The sequence below is a fragment of the Trifolium pratense genome, linkage group LG7 (assembly GCF_020283565.1).
Source record: "Trifolium pratense cultivar HEN17-A07 linkage group LG7, ARS_RC_1.1, whole genome shotgun sequence".
Lineage (NCBI taxonomy): Eukaryota > Viridiplantae > Streptophyta > Magnoliopsida > Fabales > Fabaceae > Trifolium > Trifolium pratense.
The window spans coordinates 55,277,897-55,299,444 of NC_060065.1; the positions used below are offsets into that span (position 1 = coordinate 55,277,897).

Below are 21,548 nucleotides of genomic sequence, written 5' to 3' on the forward strand. Positions count from 1 at the left end.
AACTACATCATACTACATTAAACCTTTATTTGTTAGCTTCGTTGCAGATGTCCCTCCCCGGACATGATCGACTGCGTTGTTGAACTAAACACGCGCTGCATTCTGCACACAAACATATATACAGAAGATCAAGGGATGCCAAAGCCGAAACAAAAATAAATATGGTTTTAAATGTTGTCTATTTTATAATTCTGAGATATACTTATTATTATTAATTATTATTGTCAACTGAATAAATAATGAACACCAAGATCGTCTTGCAAGTAAACCTGATATAAATCAAAGCATCCTGTCTCTTTTACATGAAGACAAGTTTGGTTTTCCACACAAGCAAATCACAAATCTTAGCTGCATCTGTAATTTTAGACGTGTTTCAGGGAAAAAAAGAAAAGAAAAAATAAGAAGCACCATTTGGAGGTAGCTTCTATTGTGGAGGAGGGTGAGTTTTTTATGCAATTTGAAAGATAAGAGCAATCATTTGGAGGCAATTTGATTCCCCTAAGCTAAGCCTGAGAATTATTGGTATAGGTTTGCATGTGGAAGTGCATAACCCTCATGGATGGGAACCGTGTGACTAACACCATCCCCAGAATCAAGAACAATACCTACAAAAAACATAGAAAACCACATCAATTCATTTCAATCCCAAGGCATATGTATTTACCATGACATGCCTACTCAAATCATATCTATCATTCATTACACAAAAGTACGCACCATTGACACCTAAAGATTGCAGATTTCTGATGTCTAATACGTGTCTGTGAGTGACACCAACATGACACTGACTCACACATGTGATTACATTCAATCACTTCTATTTTTTAAAATTATTACCGGTGTTTATCCGGCAATCTCAATGTTGTGTCTAACACCAATGTGACACTGACTGTCACATGTGCTTACATTCAATCACTTTCACTTTTTAAAAATTATTATCAATGTTCATCCATCAATCTTACTGTCTAGTGTCTGTAATTCACACAAAAACTCCTAATGAAATGAACATTACAAGAATGTAACAAGAAAGATGAAGTACTTTACCGGTTGTACGGCCACTAGCGTAAAGAGAAAACACAGCTTGAATAGCAACATACATAGCAGGTGTATTGAAATAAAATAGCTCTATTGAAGGTGTCCCTTTTTACTTGGTGAATGCTAAATAATAGGTAACCAACAAAAACCAATTTGACTCATCGCGGTATGGTACTGACAGATTCAGTGGCTTGCTTGGGCGGTTGCGGAGTTGATGAAAATATCGACCACTTAGTGGTTGGTTGTGTTGTCGCTAACGTTTTGTAGTGTAAGGTTTTAAATTGGTTAGGTGTGTGTTGTCCTTTATCAAATGTAGTTCCTGATCGTGCGTTGCAATTTTGTAATGTTTATTTATTCGTGTTTAGGTGGTATGGTTAACGTGTTGTTGGTCTCTTTCGAAAGTAAGAAATAAGATGTTATTTGAACAAATAAATACAATTGATGATAATGTATTGTTTGACAAGGGTAAATTTTTTAATCTTGGTGGTCATTGAAGACGCAATAAGAAAAACTTTTATTTTAAGTTGAATATAAAGTGGTCTATAATTATGGCCCAATTATTATAGTTACCAGTAGTTGACTACTTATGAAATTACTATTTTTGAAAAATACTTATGAAATTACTACTTTTTTTTGTTTTGAGAAAGATGAAATTACTACTTTGCTTCCTCTTGTATGATTGTTTGCGTACGGATTAAGAAAATTGCTTGTCAACCAAGCAAACTTAGCAAAGGTTGAGCTTTTCACCCCTTTGGTTGATGTTGAGGTTCCAAGTAATTAATCTAACAAGTCAATTAACGATATGCTACACAACAACACATATTTAATTGAAACTAATTAACTTGACACGAGAGAAATTCAATCTTTATCTCCATGGATATATTATGTCACACATTTTATTTTTATCTTATGTCATATACTCATATGAGAAAGTCATATATACTTATATTGATATAATATTAGTTTTTTTCTTTTTTAACAAACTAAAATGGGATATATATATATATATATATATATATATATATATATATATATATATATATATATAAAACAAGAAGCCTCATCAGCACAAAGCGTGTTAAGGAAGCCAAAAATGTTATAAGAGAGTCAATGTACAAAAACCATAAAGAAATTACACAAGACACAAACTAATCATAAGACTAAACCCCAGCTAATATTACGCGTTGTTCCCTCATTTTTTTAAACTATCAAAATATCTTTCCAAACGTAAGGCATGACACATGAGATAATTTAATTAAGAGAGGCATAGGTTACATGATGGACAGCTAATAAAATATGATAAATCCACATAGATTTATAATTTATTCAATGGCGATCGACTGATTTTGTAAAGAATGTACATGTATCTCAAATCTCAATGCATCTTCATTACTATAACCTCATATCATTACTTTAAGAACTTTTCTCTCCCGAACCCCCTCCCCACATTTCTTTTCTACCCCCTAATTTCCGTTTTTGTTCTTGGAGGTACCGCGATTTATACGAACCGAAGGAATTTAACATACTGATAAACTTCGGTTAATATACACCGAAGTTTATCTAGATCTAGTGAGCCAATGAAAATTTCGGTAACCACTTACCGAAACCTGGGACATTTCGGTTCGCAGGTACCGAAACAATTATTTCGGTAAACTTCTGCCGAAATGACCTAATTCCAGCGACCCAATGAAATTTTCGGTAACAACATACCGAAATCTAGGACATTTCGGTTCGCATGTACCGAACAAGCTGACGTTCGGTTTTGGTGAATATAAACCGAAGTTTTTTGACAAAAATTTTTCAAACAGCAAGGGGAAAAATAAGATTTTTGGGTATAAAAGAAATGGGGTCGGGAGACAATGAGAGAATGAAACACAAACCTGGAGGATGAGAGAGATGATCGTGAAAGCACCGCTACAATAATGGGAGGAAGAGACTCTTTCGACGTCATTGTAAACTTGCCGGAAACTAGTTTCAAGGTTTTTAATTCTAAACGTTTATATATATATATATATATATATATATATATATATATATATATATATATATATAGTAGAAAAATAGGCTTAAGGGTTTTCATTTATTTATTTATTTACTTTGGGGATTTTTTATAAATAGAAAAATGCAAAATATAATTTTTTAGAAAATTTTATAGATTCGTAAATTCGCCCTAGACTCGCGAATCTATACGAGTCTATGTGAATCTACTTGAGTCTACGCAAATTTATAAAAAATCGATTATATGCGCAATTCAATTCATTTTAAATTCCTAGATACGTAAACTCGTACGAGTTTAAAAGTTTGCTTGCGAGTTTGACAACCATAAGTTGAATTTTTTTTGAGTTGGTCGCGGGTCCATACTCACCTAGGCAGCAAGCAACCTGCATTGGAGTTGCTCTAACTGTCATTATTATTAATGAATCTTTAAGCTTATCCATTAAAAAAAAAAAAAAAAAGGAGAAGAAATAAAGTGAGTCAGAAACATGATTTGATTTAGTCCACATTTTTTCACAATCTTCACTTCCTTCCTTCCACGAAGATTCTCTCAAATAAATATATCCTTCATTCATTTCCCTCCACACAACTACCTCAACTGTTCTTCTTGACTCTCTAAAACACCACTTGCATTATTTTATACACAGTCAAATAATCACCATAACAGTAACACTAATATTTTATACATAGTATACTTTTGTTTTTGTTATTGTTGTTGTTTCAATACTTATGTTTATGTTTCCATTTCACTGAAACAGAATCATTGTACAAACAAACACTAACAAACGATGGATCCAAACTTCTTAGGATTTGAAACAACCTTTGAAATCGATGACTATGGTAACATTCAACTCCTCTCCGACCAAAATCCAACCACTAATGATCCTTATTTCTATCCACCACCCTATATGGACCCACCACCACCGAGTTATAATTCTAACTCACTTTTCAACTCGGAGGAGGAGCCACTAGTTTCCACTGATCCTTCTTTTGAAGACACTGATTTTTCAGAAACAGTTAAATACATAAGCCAAATTCTCATGGAAGAAGATTTTCAACAAAAACCATGTATGTGTTATGACCCAATTACCCTTCAACATACTGAGAAAATTTTCTTTGATGCTTTGGAATCAAAATCGCCTCTTCTTTCACCTAATCAACACCCTCTTGATTTTCTTCAGATTCCTAATGGGAATTCTTCAGCTACTGATTCTGGAAACAGTTCTTGTTCTAATGAGTTGTTGAAGCCTCTTTCTCCTGATACACCTGTTTCAGGTAGTACTGATTCTGGTTTTAGTTCAATTTCAAGTGTTAAGTTTGATCAGTTTATTGTTCCTAAACATGGTTTGAATAAAAATAATAATGATAATAGTATTAGTGATGGTGTTTTGGATTTGGATTCTTCTGAAACTAAGGTTTTAGCTCAGAATATTTTTAGTGATGTTGATTCTATGTTGCAGTTTAGAAAAGGGTTAGAGGAAGCTAGTAAATTTCTTCCTCAAAAGCCTCAGCTTTTTACTGGTTTGGAGAATATTAGTAATAGTTTAGTGTCTCAAGAGTCTAAGGGAAGGGTTGAAGTGATTAAGATGGAGGGTAGTGATAGGGAAAATTCAAATTCTAGTTATTCGATAAATTCGAGTTCACGTGGTTTGTTGAAGAGTAGAAAGAATCATGAGCGCCAAAGTAGTGAAGATGAAGAAGGAAGAAGTAATAAACAGTCTGCAGTTTGTGTTGAGGAGAGTGAAATAACTGAGATGTTTGATAGGGTTTTGCTTAGTGTCGAAAATGTGCCGTTGTGTGCTGAAAACAAGGATGGATCGGTGGTGGATAGTAGCGGAAAGGTTGGTGAACCTGATGGAAGAGGGAAAGCGCGTTCCAAGAAACCAGGGAAGAAGAGGGAAACTGTGGATTTGAGGACCCTTTTAGTTCTTTGTGCACAAGCTGTGTCTGCTAGTGATAACAGGACTGCTAATGAATTGTTAAAGCAGATTAGGCAACATTCTTCTCATTTAGGTGATGCACCGCAGAGGTTGGCTCATTACTTTGCAAACGCGCTCGAAGCGCGCATGGTTGGTGCTGGTGCCGGTACACAAATATTATATATGAGCCAGAAGATGTTTAGTGCTGCTGATTTCTTGAAAGCTTACCAAGTTTTTATATCTGTTTGCCCTTTTAAAAAAATTGCACATTTCTTTGCAAATAAAATGATTTTGAAAACAGCTGAAAAGGCAAAAACCCTTCACATTATTGATTTTGGTATCTTATATGGTTTCCAGTGGCCAATTCTTATCAAGTTTTTGTCAAAAAGAGTTGGTGGACCTCCCAAGTTACGCATCACCGGAATTGAGTATCCCCAAGCTGGCTTTCGACCGGCTGAAAGAATCGAGGAAACTGGCCGACGTCTAGCTAACTATTGTCAGCGTTTCAATGTTTCATTTGAATACAAGGCCATACCATCGCGACATTGGGAAACCATTCAAATTGAAGATCTTAATATTAAGAGCGACGAGGTAGTTGCTGTGAACTGTCTGATAAGGTTTAAGAATTTACATGATGAGACAATTGAAGTAAACAGTCCCAAAGATGCAGTTCTGAAGTTAATCAGGAAGATAAATCCGAGTATATTTGTTCAATCCATAGTAAATGGAACTCATAATGCACCTTTCTTTTCCACGCGCTTCAAGGAGTCGCTTTTCCATTATTCTGCAACGTACGATATGTATGATACTCTCATATGCCGTGAAAATGAATGGAGGTTGACGCTCGAGAGAGAGTTTTTGGGTCGGGAGATTATGAATGTCGTAGCATGTGAAGGTTTAGAGAGGGTTGAGAGGCCTGAGACTTATAAACAGTGGAAGGTTAGGAATCTTAGGGCTGGTTTTAGACAGCTCCCACTGGATAAGGATATAATGGACAACTTTAGAGGTAAGCTGAGAGCATGGTACCACAAAGATTTTGTCTTTGACGAAGATAACAACTGGATGCTTCAAGGTTGGAAAGGCCGCATTTTGTATGCTTCGGCTTGTTGGGTGCCAGCATAATTATATGTTACTGAACTCTTTTGAGAACTCATTGGGTTGAAAGGTACGATTATAATCTTAATAATAGCTGACTGTTACTTGAGTCATCATTTCACATTGAAAAGCTGAGTGTGTTCTTTCGATGGTTTCAGGTTCAGTTATGCCTGCTATGCCCTATTTGCTTAAACTTCAGCTATGCGATGTATATTCTTCCCAGCTTCGCGCCAAGTAACTCTGTATAATTATGTCTGAATTTCTTTCCAGATTTCGCACGGAATCTGGCAGGGAGAAGAAGAGCCTGACAAAGTAATAGTGTCCTTTTTATAGATTTTTTCACTCTGACCAACATGTCTAATATAAACAAGTTGGTGAAAAAGTTTTGTAGGATATTTATGGTGAAATAGACCATTTACTAAGTTGGCAAGTTTGTTTAATTTGTGAAATAGATGTCTATTTTTTAATTTTCAGGTAGTTTTACAATGACAATTCTTGCTTCTTGTTTCTGTCTTTGAAATTTATGTCAGCACAACATGTTTGAAGCTGTCTCATTTTCAGCTTTACTTCGATAAATGACAATCTATCATTGCTTCTTGTTTCTAGCTTGTAATGTAATGGAACTTCATATCTATTATAACAAAATCATGGTACCACCTTACTTTTTAGAGTTTGAGCATTGACCTTTGGAGCTGGTCCCAATAAATGCTTATTCCTTCTCATAAGAAATTTTAAATTTCAACTTGCTATGCATCTCTTATTTAACTGCTACTATGATATCACCTGGTATGGACATGAAATTTGGCTCAGGGATACAGTCAATGATTTTTTTTTTTGCAGTTTTGCTTATATATATATATATATATATATATATATATATATATATATATGAGACCGGAGGGAGTATTATGCCAGGCTTTCATTATTTGAAAGTGTATATTATCTAATCCATAATTTTAAAGAAATGATCATTAATCATACAATGTTCCTACCCTAATCAGAAGAATTGTTTTCTAGGGCCAACGAAAAATTTAGTTTCATGAATTATCTCAGTTTTTAATCTTCATCCAATATTTCCACATATCCACACCAAATCTGCAAAAACTAAAGTTCCCATGTGCATTTGATCTGCTAAAAAATAAGGGACCGGACAGGACAACTTATGTTATTTTAAAATTGTTCCTGGTACTGGACAAACTGGGGGCCAAGGGACAGGACAAAACTTGAAATTCTTGTCCCCCACAGAATCACGGGACAACTTTTTGTCCTCAGCACAAGTTGTCTAAAATTTCAAAATAACTTTTTATCCACCAAACATCTTACAACACAAAGTTTGTTCAACACCTTAAACGTTTGTCTTGTGTTGTTTTGTCGTGTACTGTCATGTACTGTTTTGTCCAGTATTTATATTTTGCAAATGATTGGAAGTCTTTTATGGAATGATTGATCAAAAGAAAGATACATATAATAAATTATCATGGCAAATTTTTTTTCACCAACTGTATTCGACACATTGGACTGTCTAATCTAGCGTGGAGTCAGTTCTTTCTTGTATAAAGTGATTCCAACCCCCTTCCGGTCCCAGTTGCGGATGATCAAACCACGGTCTTCTCTATCAAGTCTAATGTCAATCACCACCGGACCAACTAACAATTGATTGTCATGGCAATTTTGTTCAAAGCAGTTTGTCTTTTTCTCAATAATTAACATGGTGTACCCTAGGTTAATGTGCGCATGTATATATAGTCAAGTAATTTAGTGACTATAATTTTTTCTTTTAAAATTACTAAATAGATATATTTAGAATTCAAACTTCAATCTATACATATTATATATACAATTTTCTTATCAAAATTATATATAATATTTATCCCAATTAAGTTATGCTCACAAAACATGAAAATATCTAAATAAATATATATGGTTAATTATTAAAAATGTACATATGGTTTGTTTTTTTTGTTGCTTGGGGTAGATTGGCTGCCCATTATTTTTTTTTTAAGAAGTTAAATTAGCCTGCCCAAATTGGCACCAGAGAGAATCAAACTTCAGATCTCAAAAGGAGCACACTCCCAAATCCCAAGCCAATATCAATGCACCACCTGGCTGCCCATTATCTTATTATTATAGTAATTTTAATGTTGCTTTCCTCCTCCACTTACTCCACTTTAATTAATATTAATATCTTATCTTGTGGTGCTACACGAATGGGAAACATGTTGCTTTCCTTCACTGTAGTGAAATTAAGCATTGTTCATGACGGTGTGAGTGTGACTTAATTAACCTAATTTTTGAATTATTAAAGTTGGTGCAGTCAAGTGCTACTCATTCAAGGGCACACCACCAAAACTATATAGATGCCCGACATCAAATTTTAAATTAAATAGTTAAATATTTATGTTGGTCACCAATATATTTGTAACATGATAACATTTATCTAACTTATGCTTTAAAACAAATTTATCTAAATTAAATTTTAAACTTGATATATTTACCAATTTTTTTGTTACCATGATATTGATACGAAGTTTCCACTGCCGTTAGTGATGACTAATTTCGTCAGGGAACCTGTGGGATACATAAGGTGGATTTTCCCCTCCCAACCGAATTTTCTCCATACGCATGAGCCAGGAATCAATCACATGTTTAAGAGAATCAAAACTCTTACCACTTGGACCAATTTGTTGGTTATATTTACCAAAAATTATTCAAGTGTATTTATTCTCTTGATATTGTTGGAGGAAGGAAACTAAATATAAATTTCAATTCAAGGATAAAAATGATATTTTGAATAGCTGGAGGACAAAATATCCTACTTTTCATATTTCCAAAAAAAAAATAGAATTCTAACAAAAGCTATAAATTCAAAACATTATATGCATTTGGCTACTTCAAAACATTATCAGTAAACTATTTGCTATTGTGCCTCCTAATTAATAACAACAGTGAGGCTGATAGGAGAGCTTGGAGTGGATCCTCGGATGGTAGTTTTACCTTGCATCAGCCTACACGTTGCTTTGTCAATTTAATGATGAGGCGTGGGATGCAATGTGGTTGCATATACCGATGGTGCAAGTCGACGTAATGACTACATAGTGCGAGAGATGAAAGTGTTGTTGAGTGGAGAATTATTCAAGAAATTTGAGTTGGGAAGTCAAGATTTATTATTCTTATCGTGAGACAAATGCTTGTGTTGATGCCCTTGCTAATTTAAGTTGTGATTATGATCCGGGGCTACGTGTGTATGAACAATGTCCGCCTAAAATTATAAAAAGTTAATATTTTAAAAATATTCATTGAAACAAATTAAACATCTTATATGTTAATATTTATTTTTATTTATTTAAAAAAAAGACAATCAAAATAATATATAAATAGTAGATTTGGTCAAACTGAATCACTTAAATTGAGACGGATGAAATATTAAATATTTTATTTTTTAAGATCCGCCCTTGGTTTTAAATTTTTAATAGACTTTTGTTCACTTTTCAAAGCTTTGTCTTTGTTCAAATGAGTGTTACTTGGGAGGACTAGTCAAGATGAGAAATCATTATCATTGCCATAAAAAAAGAGAGATATGACAAAGAACTTTGGTACTAAGGGCATGCATCTAGACAGATGATACAATGTATTCAAACATAAAAGAGACATGTTTGGTTGAAATTTGAAAAAGGAAAAGTCAACAAACCCAAATTAATTTAGAATAAGAAAAAAAGTTTCCATTGATAGTATTTCTTTTTATGTCTATGACTATGATAATATGATTTGTTGTTGGTGTCAAGAAGATGTATATAGATTGGATAACAAGTCTTACTATTCCATCATGGAATGGAATCATGTGACCAAAGAAAATATGGACCACATTCAAGTGCATTCACATTCAATTCAAAATTGAAGTTAGTACTCCACATGATATATGATTTATTTTGTAATAAGTTGTCACAAATGACTTAGGGAACAAGGGTTCATTTAAATTTGACACGTGTACGATATTTGACCATTTAATATCTTATATGGTTTGCATTCGTTACTCTTGAATTTCTAACACCAGAGACTGTAGACCTTTTGAAAATAGTTCAAAAAGTCATGCATTGTAATGTCGTGTCACCTAGGTCTAGTTTTTCAAAGATTGGATTTTGTTATGCATAAAGGGTTAGTAACGCAGCTTTTGTCCGATTACCTTTTTTTTGTTCATAATTATTTTATATATATAATAGAAGTTGGACTTCCAAAAAATATCTTATCTTATAGAGTATATAATATTTATATAGAACAGAAAAATCAAAGACTAGATCACATATCACTTATCTCTCTCTTATGTGTGTGTGATACTTAGCACATACTCGATCGTGCATTATTATTACTATATCATATCATAAAATAAAATAAAATAATAATACATAGAATAATACAAAAGGAGGGGGTGTCGGCTATAATAATACTCCTTCCTAGCAGTTTCCTTAGTAAAAAGAAAAAATCATTTTATGAATTCTATATAACAAAGGTATGAACACATATCATACAACAATGCCATTTAGATAGATAGCAACTTTTCCTTATCATCCAAAATAAGAGCAACATTTTAGTTTTCTCAATCTTTGTTTTATTTGTTCTTATTTTGTCTTCCTCAAATATATCAACAATTCTATCTTTTCCTGTTTCTGTTCTTGTTCAGTCTTTGGTTTCATTGATTCATCAAAACAATTCTAGTCATAAATTCTTGGTTTCTCAGGAACAAAACAATCTTCTATAATAGTCTGATTTTTTTTGCTCAATTTTGGTATTAGCCTTGTTTCAATATGCTTTCCACAAACACCTTTCTGCAAGATTTCAGTGTTCCTAACACAGTAAACACAGTAACAAATGGATTGGAGTTGGAAGATTCATCTTCATCACCTTCTTCTGTCACATGCTCATATGGAGATTATGAACATACAAGATATTCCAACAGCATCCTTGGTTACATAAGTGACATACTCATGGATGAAGAATATGAATTAGAGAACAAACCTTGCATGTTGCAGGAATGTTTAAGACTCCAAGCTGCTGAAAAATCATTCTATGATGTTCTTGGTCAAAACTATCCCCATTCATCATGTGATGATTCCACTGATCCAGATGGAAATTTCGGTCGCGTCGCTAGTTTTGAGAGCAAAAGCAGCAGCTGCACCACTGATACCTCATATGAGTCTGATTGGATCAACCTTGTTGGAGAATATAACCCTTCTTCCTTACAACTACAAACCCCTTTGATAGAACAAAACTACTCCGATTTGACAGAACCTGATCCAGTGGTAATTGAGCAACAATCTGCTAGCCATTTTCAGAATGGAACTTGGAGTTGGAATGACATTCAGCCAGTGATGGTTGAAGAGTTTTCAGCTTCATTAGCACCAAGAGAAAAGAGAGGTTATAAGATAAATGATGATGAATCTTGTAATGAACCAGAGGGAAGAGGTAGCAAGATTTCAGCTATCTTCTCTGACGAAATAGAGCCACCAGAGATTTTAGATGAGGTACTGCTTTATCAGTCAGGAGGGTCTCAAAACCAACAACCATTGCAGAATCTCGATTCAGGAGGAAAGTCAAAGGCAACACGTTCGCGGCAAAAGAAAGTATCTAATAACAATGCCACAGCTGTGGATTTGTGGACCATGCTAACTCAATGTGCGCAGGCTGTGGCGAGCTATGATCAAAGGAATACAAATGAGCTGCTCAAGCAGATTAGGCAACATTCTTCGGCTTATGGTGATGGACTGCAGCGCTTAGCTCATTACTTTGCTGATGGTCTTGAGATAAGATTGGCTGCCGAGACACCGTCGTATATGCCTTTTTGTGTGGCTACTGCTGGAGATATGTTGAAAGCGTACAAACTATTCATTACCTCATCTCCTTTGCAGAGAATGACAAATAACTTGTTAACCAATACGATTATCAGAGTAGTGAAGTACGAGAGCAGCGTTCATATTATCGATTTTGGAATTTGCTATGGTTTCCAATGGCCTTGCCTCATCAAAAGACTTTCATTAAGACCTGGCGGTCCTCCAAAGCTTCGAATTACGGGAATTGATCTTCCTCAGGCAGGATTTAGGCCTGCAGAGAGGGTGGAGGAAACCGGACGGCGTTTAGGAAACTACTGCAAGAAGTTCAATGTACCATTTGAATACAACTTCATTGCACAGAAATGGGAAACTATCCGGCTCGAGGATCTGAAGATAGACAGGAATGAAATAACTCTTGTTAGCTGTTTATACAGACTGAAGAACCTGCCTGATGAAACGGTTGCAGTCAATTGTCCAAGAGAAGCTTTGTTGAAGCTGATCAAGAAGATTAATCCAAAAATCTTCTTCCACGGAGTTGTCAATGGAAGTTATAGTGCACCGTTTTTCCTGACTCGGTTTAGGGAAGCACTATACCACTTCTCATCATTGTTTGATATGTTTGAGGCTAATGTTCCTCGCGAAGATCCACAGAGGTTGATGCTTGAGAGTAGTTTGTTTGCTAGGGATGCCATAAATGTTATAGCTTGTGAGGGTGCAGAGAGAGTTGAAAGGCCTGAGACCTACAAGCAATGGCAGATCAGGAACAGAAGAGCTGGGTTCAAGCAAATCAGGTTGGATTCTGAGTTAGTGAATCAAACCAAAACAATGGTTAAGAAGGAATACCATAAAGATTTTGTAGTTGATGAGGATGGTAAGTGGATTTTGCAAGGATGGAAAGGCCGTATTTTGAATGCTTTTTCTGCTTGGGTTCCTGCTTAAGAAAATGTCCAAAAGGTGTCTTGTAGTAGTATCATATGTAATTAACTTAGACCTGTTGAAAAAAATGCAATGAATTTTTCCTTTTCTATTTTTTCTATTTCTCTTTCTCCATTTGAATTTTTATTTCAATATTGATGTTCAATTTACTTCCTAGGTGGAAAAACATGATAATCTTTTTCTTTATGAAACACAAATTTAGTACTAATAATCAGAAAAGACAAAAATATTACTTAAAGGAAGAACACCTGAATGAAAACAAAAACTAGGAAATGGCAGTAATTCATCAACAACAACAACAACAACCATGCATTATCCCACTACGTGGAGTCAGCTACATGGATTAAACGACGTCATATTACTATTCCAACTCGCTAATTTCTAGATCTTTCTTAATAGTTTCTCCTATGTTTTTCCTAGGTCTTCCTAGTAATTTGACTCTCCTCCATCTGATCTACTCTCCTTAATACAGAACTTACAGGTTTTCTATCTACATGGCCAAACCACTTAAGCTCTTAGATTTCACCATATTTTCTACTATAGATGCTACCCCAACTCTCTATCTCTAATGTTGTCATTTCTATTATATCCCGTCTAGTCTCACCACACATCCAACGCAACATCCTCATCTCTGCTACACTTAGTTTATTTCTGTGTTGGTTCCGTACAACATTGCCGGTTTTACCGTAGTCCGATAAAATTTTCCCTTTAATTTAAGGGGTACTTTCATATTACATAAAACTTCAGAGACCCTCCTCTTAAAGAAGATTGTCAACCAACACAAACTAATTTTGAATTAAAAAAAGTTTCCAACTGAAATTTCTTTTTATGTTCTATGATATGGTTCGTTGTTACTGTCAAGTGTTAACAAGATGTATGTAGAATTGTAGATTACATAACAAAAGTCTTACTACACCATCATGGGACCAAAGAAAACATCAATCACATTCAAGTGGCATTCACATTGAATTTAAAATTGTAGTTAGTAGTACTCCACATGATATATAATTTAGTAATACTAGTAGGTTGCAAAAAGTGACTTGGGGAACAAGGGTTCACCTGCATTTGACCATTTAATATCTTATCTTATATAGAACAGAAAAATAAAAAACTAGATCACATATCACGTATCTCTCTCTTCTCTTGTGTGTGTGTGACAGTAACAGCAATAGTCATATACTATACTTAGCACATACTCGATCGTGCATTATTATTACTATGGCTCTATTTGGTAAAATTAAGCTATAAGCTAGCTTATAGCTGAAAAGCTAGTAGAATAAAATTAAAGTGTTTGGCAAATTTAGCTGTTGTAAATACAAAATGACATAAAAGTATATAGTTAGTGGGTAGTTATTATAATTTTTAAAAAATAATAAATGAAAATAATAAGGGTAAATATGGAATAAAATGTAAAAAACTATAAGCTATAAGCTCATACGCTACTTGAAATAGCATCTCAAAAAACGCTATAAGCTAATTATATAAGCTAGTTACCAAACACGTCCAAATCAAACAAGCTTATAAGCTATTCCAATAAGCTATAAGCTAGCTTATTGGAATTACCAAACACACCCTATATCATAAAATAATAATACATAGAATAATACAAAAGGAGGAGTTGGCGGCTATAAGTTTCCTTAGTACAAAGAAAGAATCATTTATGAATTCTATATAACAAAGGTATGAACACATATATCAATGATATTATATTATTATTATCATACAACAATGCCATTTACTCTTCACTTGGTAGATAGATAGCAACTTTTCCAAGAAATGCTATTAGTATCATCCAAAATAGGAACAATTTTTTAGTTTTCTCATTCTTGTTTTCTTTGTTCTTATTCTGTCTTCCTCAAATATATCAACAATTCTAGCTTTTCCTGTTTCTGTTCTTGTTCTGTCTTTGGTTTCATTGATTCATAAAAAAAATTCTAGTCATAAATTCTTGGTTTCTCAGGAACAAAACAATCTTTTATAATTGTCTGAATTTTTCTTTGCTCAATTTTGGTATTAGCCATGCTTTCTACAAACACCTTTCTGCAAGATTTCAGTGTTCCTAACACAGTAAACCCAGTAACAAATGGATTTGAGTTGGAAGATTCATCTTCATCACCTTCTTCTGTCACATGCTCATATGGAGATTATGAACATACAAGATATTCCAACAGCATCCTCGGATACATAAGTGACATACTCATGGATGAAGAATATGAATTAGAGAACAAACCTTGCATGTTGCAGGAATGTTTAAGACTCCAAGCTGCTGAAAAATCATTCTATGATGTTCTTGGTCAAAACTATCCTAATTCATCATGTGATTGTGATGATTCCACTGATCCAGATGGAAATTTCGGTCACGTCGCTAGTTTTGAGAGCAAAAGCAGCAGCTGCACCACTGATAACTCCTATGAGTCGGATTGGATCAACCTTGTTGGAGAATATGACTCTCCTTCCTTACAACTACACACCGCTTTAGTAGAACAAAACTACTCAAATTTAACAGAACCTGATCCAGTGGTAATTGAGCAACAATCTGCTAGCCATTTTCAGAAGGGAACTTGGAGTTGGAATGACATTCAACCAGTGATGGTTAAAGAGTTTTCAGCTTCATTAGCACCAAGAGAAAAGAGAAGTCATAAGATAAATGATGATGAATCTTGTGATGAACAAGAGGGAAGAGGTAGCGAGATTTCAGCTATCTTCTCATATGAATTAGAGCCACCAGAGATTTTAGATGAGGTACTGCTTTATCAGTTAGGAAGGTCTCAAAACCAACAACCATCGGAAAATCTCAATTCAGGAGGGAAGGAAAAGGGAACGAGTTTTTGGTCAAAGAAAGTATCTAATAACAATGCCAGAGCTGTGGATTTGGGGACCATGCTAACTCAATGTGCGCAGACCGTGGCGAGCTACGATCAAAGGAATACAAATGAGCTACTCAAGCAGATTAGGCAACATTCTTCGGCTTATGGTGATGGACTGCAGCGCTTAGCTCATTACTTTGCTAACGGTCTTGAGATAAGATTGGCTGCCGAGACACCATCGTATATGCCGCTTCATGTGGCAACAGCTGGAGATATGTTGAAAGCTTACAAACTATTCATTACCTCATCTCCTTTGCAGAGAATGACGAATATGTTGTTAACCAATACGATTATCAAAATAGTGAAGAACGAGAGCAGCGTTCATATTATCGATTTTGGAATTTGCTATGGTTTCCAATGGCCTTGCCTCATCAAAAGACTTTCATTAAGACCCGGTGGTCCTGCAAAGCTTCGAATTACGGGAATTGATCTTCCTCAGGCAGGATTTAGGCCTGCAGAGAGGGTGGAGGAAACTGGACGGCGTTTAGGAAACTTCTGCAAGAAGTTCAATGTACCATTTGAATACAACTTCATTGCACAGAAATGGGAAACTATCCGGCTCGAGGATCTGAAGATAGACAGGAATGAAACAACTCTTGTTAGCTGTTTATACAGACTGAAGAACCTGCCTGATGAAACGGTTGCAGTCAATTGTACAAGAGAAGCTTTGTTGAAGCTGATCAGGAAGATTAATCCAAAAGTTTTCTTCCACGGTGTTATCAATGGAAGTTATAGTGCACCGTTTTTCCTGACTCGGTTTAGGGAAGCACTATACCACTTCTCATCATTGTTTGATATGTTTGAGGCTAATGTGCTTCGCGAAGATTCACAGAGGTTGATGCTTGAGAGTGGATTGTTTGGTAGGGATGCCATAAATGTTATAGCTTGTGAGGGTGCAGAGAGAGTTGAAAGGCCTGAGACCTACAAGCAATGGCAGATCAGGAACAGAAGAGCTGGGTTTAAGCAAATCAGGTTGGATTCTGAGTTAGTGAATGAAACCAAAAAAATGGTGAAGAAGGAATACCATAAAGATTTTGTAGTTGATGAGGATAGTAAGTGGATTTTGCAAGGATGGAAAGGCCGTATTTTGTATGCTTTATCTGCGTGGGTTCCTGCTTAAGAAAGTGTCCAAAAGGTGTCTTGTAGTAGTATCATATGTAATTCACTTAGACCTGTTGAAAAAAATGCAAGAATTTCTATATCTTTCTTAATAGTTTCTCCTATGCTTTTCCTAGGTCTTCCTCTATTTCTAGTAATTTGACTCTCCTTAATACAAAACTTACAGGTTTTCTCTCTACATGGCCAAACCACCTAAACTCTTAGTTTTCGCCATCTTTTCTACTATCTACCCCAACTCTCTATCTCTAATGTTGTCATTTCTATTATATCCCGTCTAGTCTCACCACACATCCAACGCAGCATCCTCATCTCTGCTACACTTAGTTTATTTCCGTGTTGGTTCTTTACAGCCCATCACTTTGTTCCGTACAACATCGCCGATCTTACCGCAGTCCGATAAAATTTTCCCTTTAACTTCAGTGGTACTTTCATATCACATAAAACTTCTGAGACCCTCCTCCATTTTAATCACCTAGCTTGAATCCGATGGTTTAAAGAAAATAAACCATAAAACTGACATGGTTAGTTGAAATTTGAAAAGGATTGTCAACCAACACAAACTAATTTTTAAAAAAAAATGTTTCCATTGAAATTTCTTTTTATGTTCTATGATATGGTTCGTTGTTAGTGTCAAGTGGTAACAAGATGTATGTAGAATTGTAGATTACATGACAAAAGTCTTACTACACCATCATTTGACCAAAGAAAACATCAATCACATTCAAGTGCATTCACATTGAATTCAAAATTGAAGTTAGTAGTACTCCACATGATATATAATTTAGTAATAGTAGTAGGTTGTAAAAAGTGACTTGGGGAACAAGGGTTCACCTGCAGTTGACACGTGTACATGTTTGACTACTTCACATCTTACCTTATATATTTGTGTATATATTTTATATTTTATTTACATAGAAAAATCAAAGACTAGATCACAGATCACTTATCTGTATTATTATCACCATATCATAAAAATTATTAATTAGGAAAATGTGGTATACTAGTTAAGGAAACCAAATATAATAAAGTAATCTTAGAATTTGCGTAGCCAATATTTTTAAAATATGAAAAATGTTATTTTCAATGCAAAATTTACCTTTTTTGTTTCCTTAACTAGTGCCCCGGCTCCAGAACACTGGATAGCATGATCCAAATAATTAAAATAAAATAATACAAAAAGAGGATTGGCGGCTATGAGACTCCTTCCTAGCAACTTCCTTTATACAAAGAAATAATCATTTATGAATTCTATATAACAATGATATATGACCAAATCATACAACAATGCCATTTACTCTTCAGTTGCTAGATATCAACTTTTCCTAAGTTTGTCCCCTCATTAGCCTCTAATATTTTTAGTCTAATTCATCATTCTTCTTCATTCTATTCTAGATATGTTATTATTATCCAAAATAGGAGAAGCTATTTAGTTTCTGAATCTTGTTTTCTTGCTATCCTTAGATATATCAACAATTCTATCTTTTCCTGTTTCTGTTCTTGTTCTGTCTTTGGTTTCATTGATTCATCAAAAGTTTCCTAGTGATATATTTTTGGCTTCTCAGGAACAAAACAACATTCAAAACATCTAGTATAAAAGTCTGATTTTTTTGGTTCAATTTTGGTATTAGCCTTTGTTTCAATATGCTTTCTCCAAATTCCTTTCTGCAAGATTTCTGTGTTCCTGACACAGTAAACCCGGTAACAAATGGATTTGAGTCGGAAGATTCATCATCATCACCTTCTTCTGTCACAAGCTCAGATGGAGAATCCACAAAAGGGAGCAGATATTCCAATTACATCCTCGGATACATAAGTGACATCCTCATGGATGAAGAAGACGACTTGGAGCTTAAACCTTGCATGTTGCAGGAATGTTTAAGACTCCAAGCTGCTGAAAAATCATTCTATGATGCTCTTGGTCACAACTATCCTAATTCATCATGTGAAGATACCACCGACACAGATGGAAATTTCAGTCGCGGCACTGCTAGTTTTGAGAGCAATAGCACCAGCTGCTCCACTGATAACTCATATGAGTCTGATTGGGTCAACCATGTTGGCGAATTCGATTCTTCTTCCTTACCACTACACACCCATGTAGTGACAGAATCTGCTAACGATATTAACAATGGAAGTTGGAATGCCATTCAGCCAGGGATGGTGGAAGAGTATTCAGCTTCAGTAGTACCAAGAGAAAAGAGAAGTCATAAGAAGAATGTTGATGATACTTGTAATGAACTAGAGGGAAGAGGTCGCAAGCTTCCAGCTATCTTCTCGGATGAATTAGAGCCACCAGAGATCTTAGATGAGGTACTACTTTGTCAGGCAGGAAGGACACAAAACCAACAAGCATCAAATAATCTCAATTCAGGGGGGAAGGCAAAGGGAACGGGTTCGCGTTCGAAGAAAGTATCTACTACTAACAATGCCCCAGCTGTAGATTTGTGGACTATGCTAACTCAATGTGCGCAGGCCGTGGCGAGCTACGATCAAAGGAATACAAATGAGCTACTCAAGCAGATTAGGCAACATTCTTCGCCTTTCGGCGATGGACTCCAGCGTTTAGCTCATTACTTTGCCAATGGTCTTGAGATAAGATTGGCTGCCGAGACGCCATCGTATAAGCCACTTGATGTGGCTACAGCTGGAGATATGTTGAAAGCTTACAAACTATTCATTACCTCGTCTCCTTTGCAGAGATTGACGAATATGTTGTTAACCAAAACGATTTTCAGACTAGTGGAGAACGAAGGCAGCATTCATATTATCGATTTCGGAATTTGCTATGGTTTCCAATGGCCTTGCCTCATCAAAAAACTTTCAACAAGACCCGGTGGTCCTCCAAAGCTTCGAATTACGGGAATTGATCTTCCTCAGGCAGGATTTAGGCCTGCAGAGAGGGTGGAGGAAACCGGACGACGTTTAGAAAACTACTGCAAGAAGTTCAGTGTACCATTTGAATACAGCTGCATTGCACAGAAATGGGATACTATCCGGCTCGAGGATCTAAAGATAGACAGGAATGAAATAACAGTTGTTAGCTGTTTATACAGACTGAAGAACCTGCCTGATGAAACTGTAGCAGCGAATTGTCCCAGAGAAGCTTTGTTGAAGCTGATCAGGAAGATTAATCCAAAAATCTTCTTCCATGGTGTTGTCAATGGAAGTTATAGTGCACCGTTTTTTCTGACTCGGTTTAGGGAAGCACTATACCACTTCTCATCATTGTTTGATATGTTTGAGGCTAATGTGCCTCGCGAAGACACACAGAGGCTAATGCTTGAGAGAGAGTTGTTTGGAAGGGATGCCATAAATGTTATAGCTTGTGAGGGTGCAGAGAGAGTTGAAAGGCCCGAGACCTACAAGCAGTGGCAGCTCAGGAACAGGAGAGCCGGATTCAAACAAATCAGGTTTGATTCTGACTTGGTGAATGAAACCAAAGTAATGGTGAAGAGAGAATATCATAAAGATTTTGCAGTTGATGAAGATGGTAAGTGGGTTTTGCTTGGATGGAAGGGACGTGTTTTGAATGCTTTGTCTGCTTGGGTTCCTACTTAAGTACATGTTTGAAATCACAATGACACCATGATTTTGTTCAAGCTCCAAAGTGTAGCTTTTGCCAAAATTACAATCGCACACAGTGATTTTGTTTCCTAGGTATCTTGTAGTATCATATGTTATTCACTATTAGGCCTGTTGAAAAAAAATTCAATGAACTTCTCCTTTTTTTATTTCTCTTTCTCCTTTTGAGATTTTAATTCAGATATTGATGTTCAACTCACTCCTTAGAAGGAAAAACATGACGATCTTTTTCTTTATGAAACACAAATTTGGTACTAATCATCAGAAAAGACAAAAGTAATATTTAAAGGAAAAGAACACCTGAAGAAAACAAAAACTAGGGAATGACAGTAATGCATCAAAGAAGAAAAACAGCAATCTGGCTATAAGTAACAGACAGTATTCTTCTTAAAAGTTACTGGATAGATAAGCATACCTTCATTGAGGTACCATGTTTTGCTCTGCAGAAACAAGTCAGCACTTATAGTTTGGTTTGGACCTCAATTCTGCACTATAAAACTGTATTGCCCTCTTTCTCCTTGTTTGTAAATTATGATTAGATGTTTTCAAGTTAACATATATCAGTGGCAGGAACCATCTCAAAAGGCCTTCAATAAAATTCAAATACAGCAAGTTTAGTAACAGCGAGATATAATGCTTAAATGCATCGTTACTTCCTTCTGCCTCATATATATTTGTCTACAAGTTTAAGACGTATCTCAACTATTAGATTTGGAGCAGTCAAAACACCATGATGTCACTGCAAACGAAAGACGACGGTGATTTGATAAAATTAGACATATAGACCATCTAATCTTAATCTAACAACCATTATCCACCAATTACAGTGACTTTTGACTGCACTTAATCCAAACTTTCAAGTATCATTTAGCTGGAATACAAATGTACTATTCAAATTTTTGTGAAGTACTACTGTACCCTCAAATATTTGTGAAGGGCGTAGCGACTTTATTTCCAACTTCTTGAACAACCTTGTAGGATTTTAATTTGCTCAATAATCTCAAAAATCTGTGAGCTATGTCACAAATTTAGAATTAGCTTAGAAGATGATACCAGGATGCTGAGTTTTGATTCAAAAATGCAGTTTTCCCGAAAATGGATTATATTTTACTTTTAACCACAAGGATTTTAAATATCATGGTAGCTAAAATCAAATTTCTATAAAGCCAAACAATCTT

At 35.2% G+C, this 21,548-nt stretch overlaps 1 protein-coding gene and 1 pseudogene across 1 annotated transcript; both read left to right on the forward strand.

Annotated features, from left to right (window-relative positions):
- The first annotated feature begins 3,434 nt into the window (after window positions 1-3,434).
- Window positions 3,435-6,649, forward strand: LOC123897291 (scarecrow-like protein 14). Its single transcript, XM_045947876.1, has 2 exons — window positions 3,435-6,114; window positions 6,203-6,649. The coding sequence occupies exon 1, from the start codon at window positions 3,819-3,821 to the stop codon at window positions 6,069-6,071; it is 2,253 nt and encodes a 750-aa protein (XP_045803832.1). The 5' UTR covers window positions 3,435-3,818; the 3' UTR covers window positions 6,072-6,114; window positions 6,203-6,649.
- Window positions 6,650-10,576: 3,927 nt separating this feature from the next.
- LOC123893997 lies at window positions 10,577-20,519 on the forward strand (annotated as a pseudogene).
- The last annotated feature ends 1,029 nt before the right edge of the window (window positions 20,520-21,548 follow it).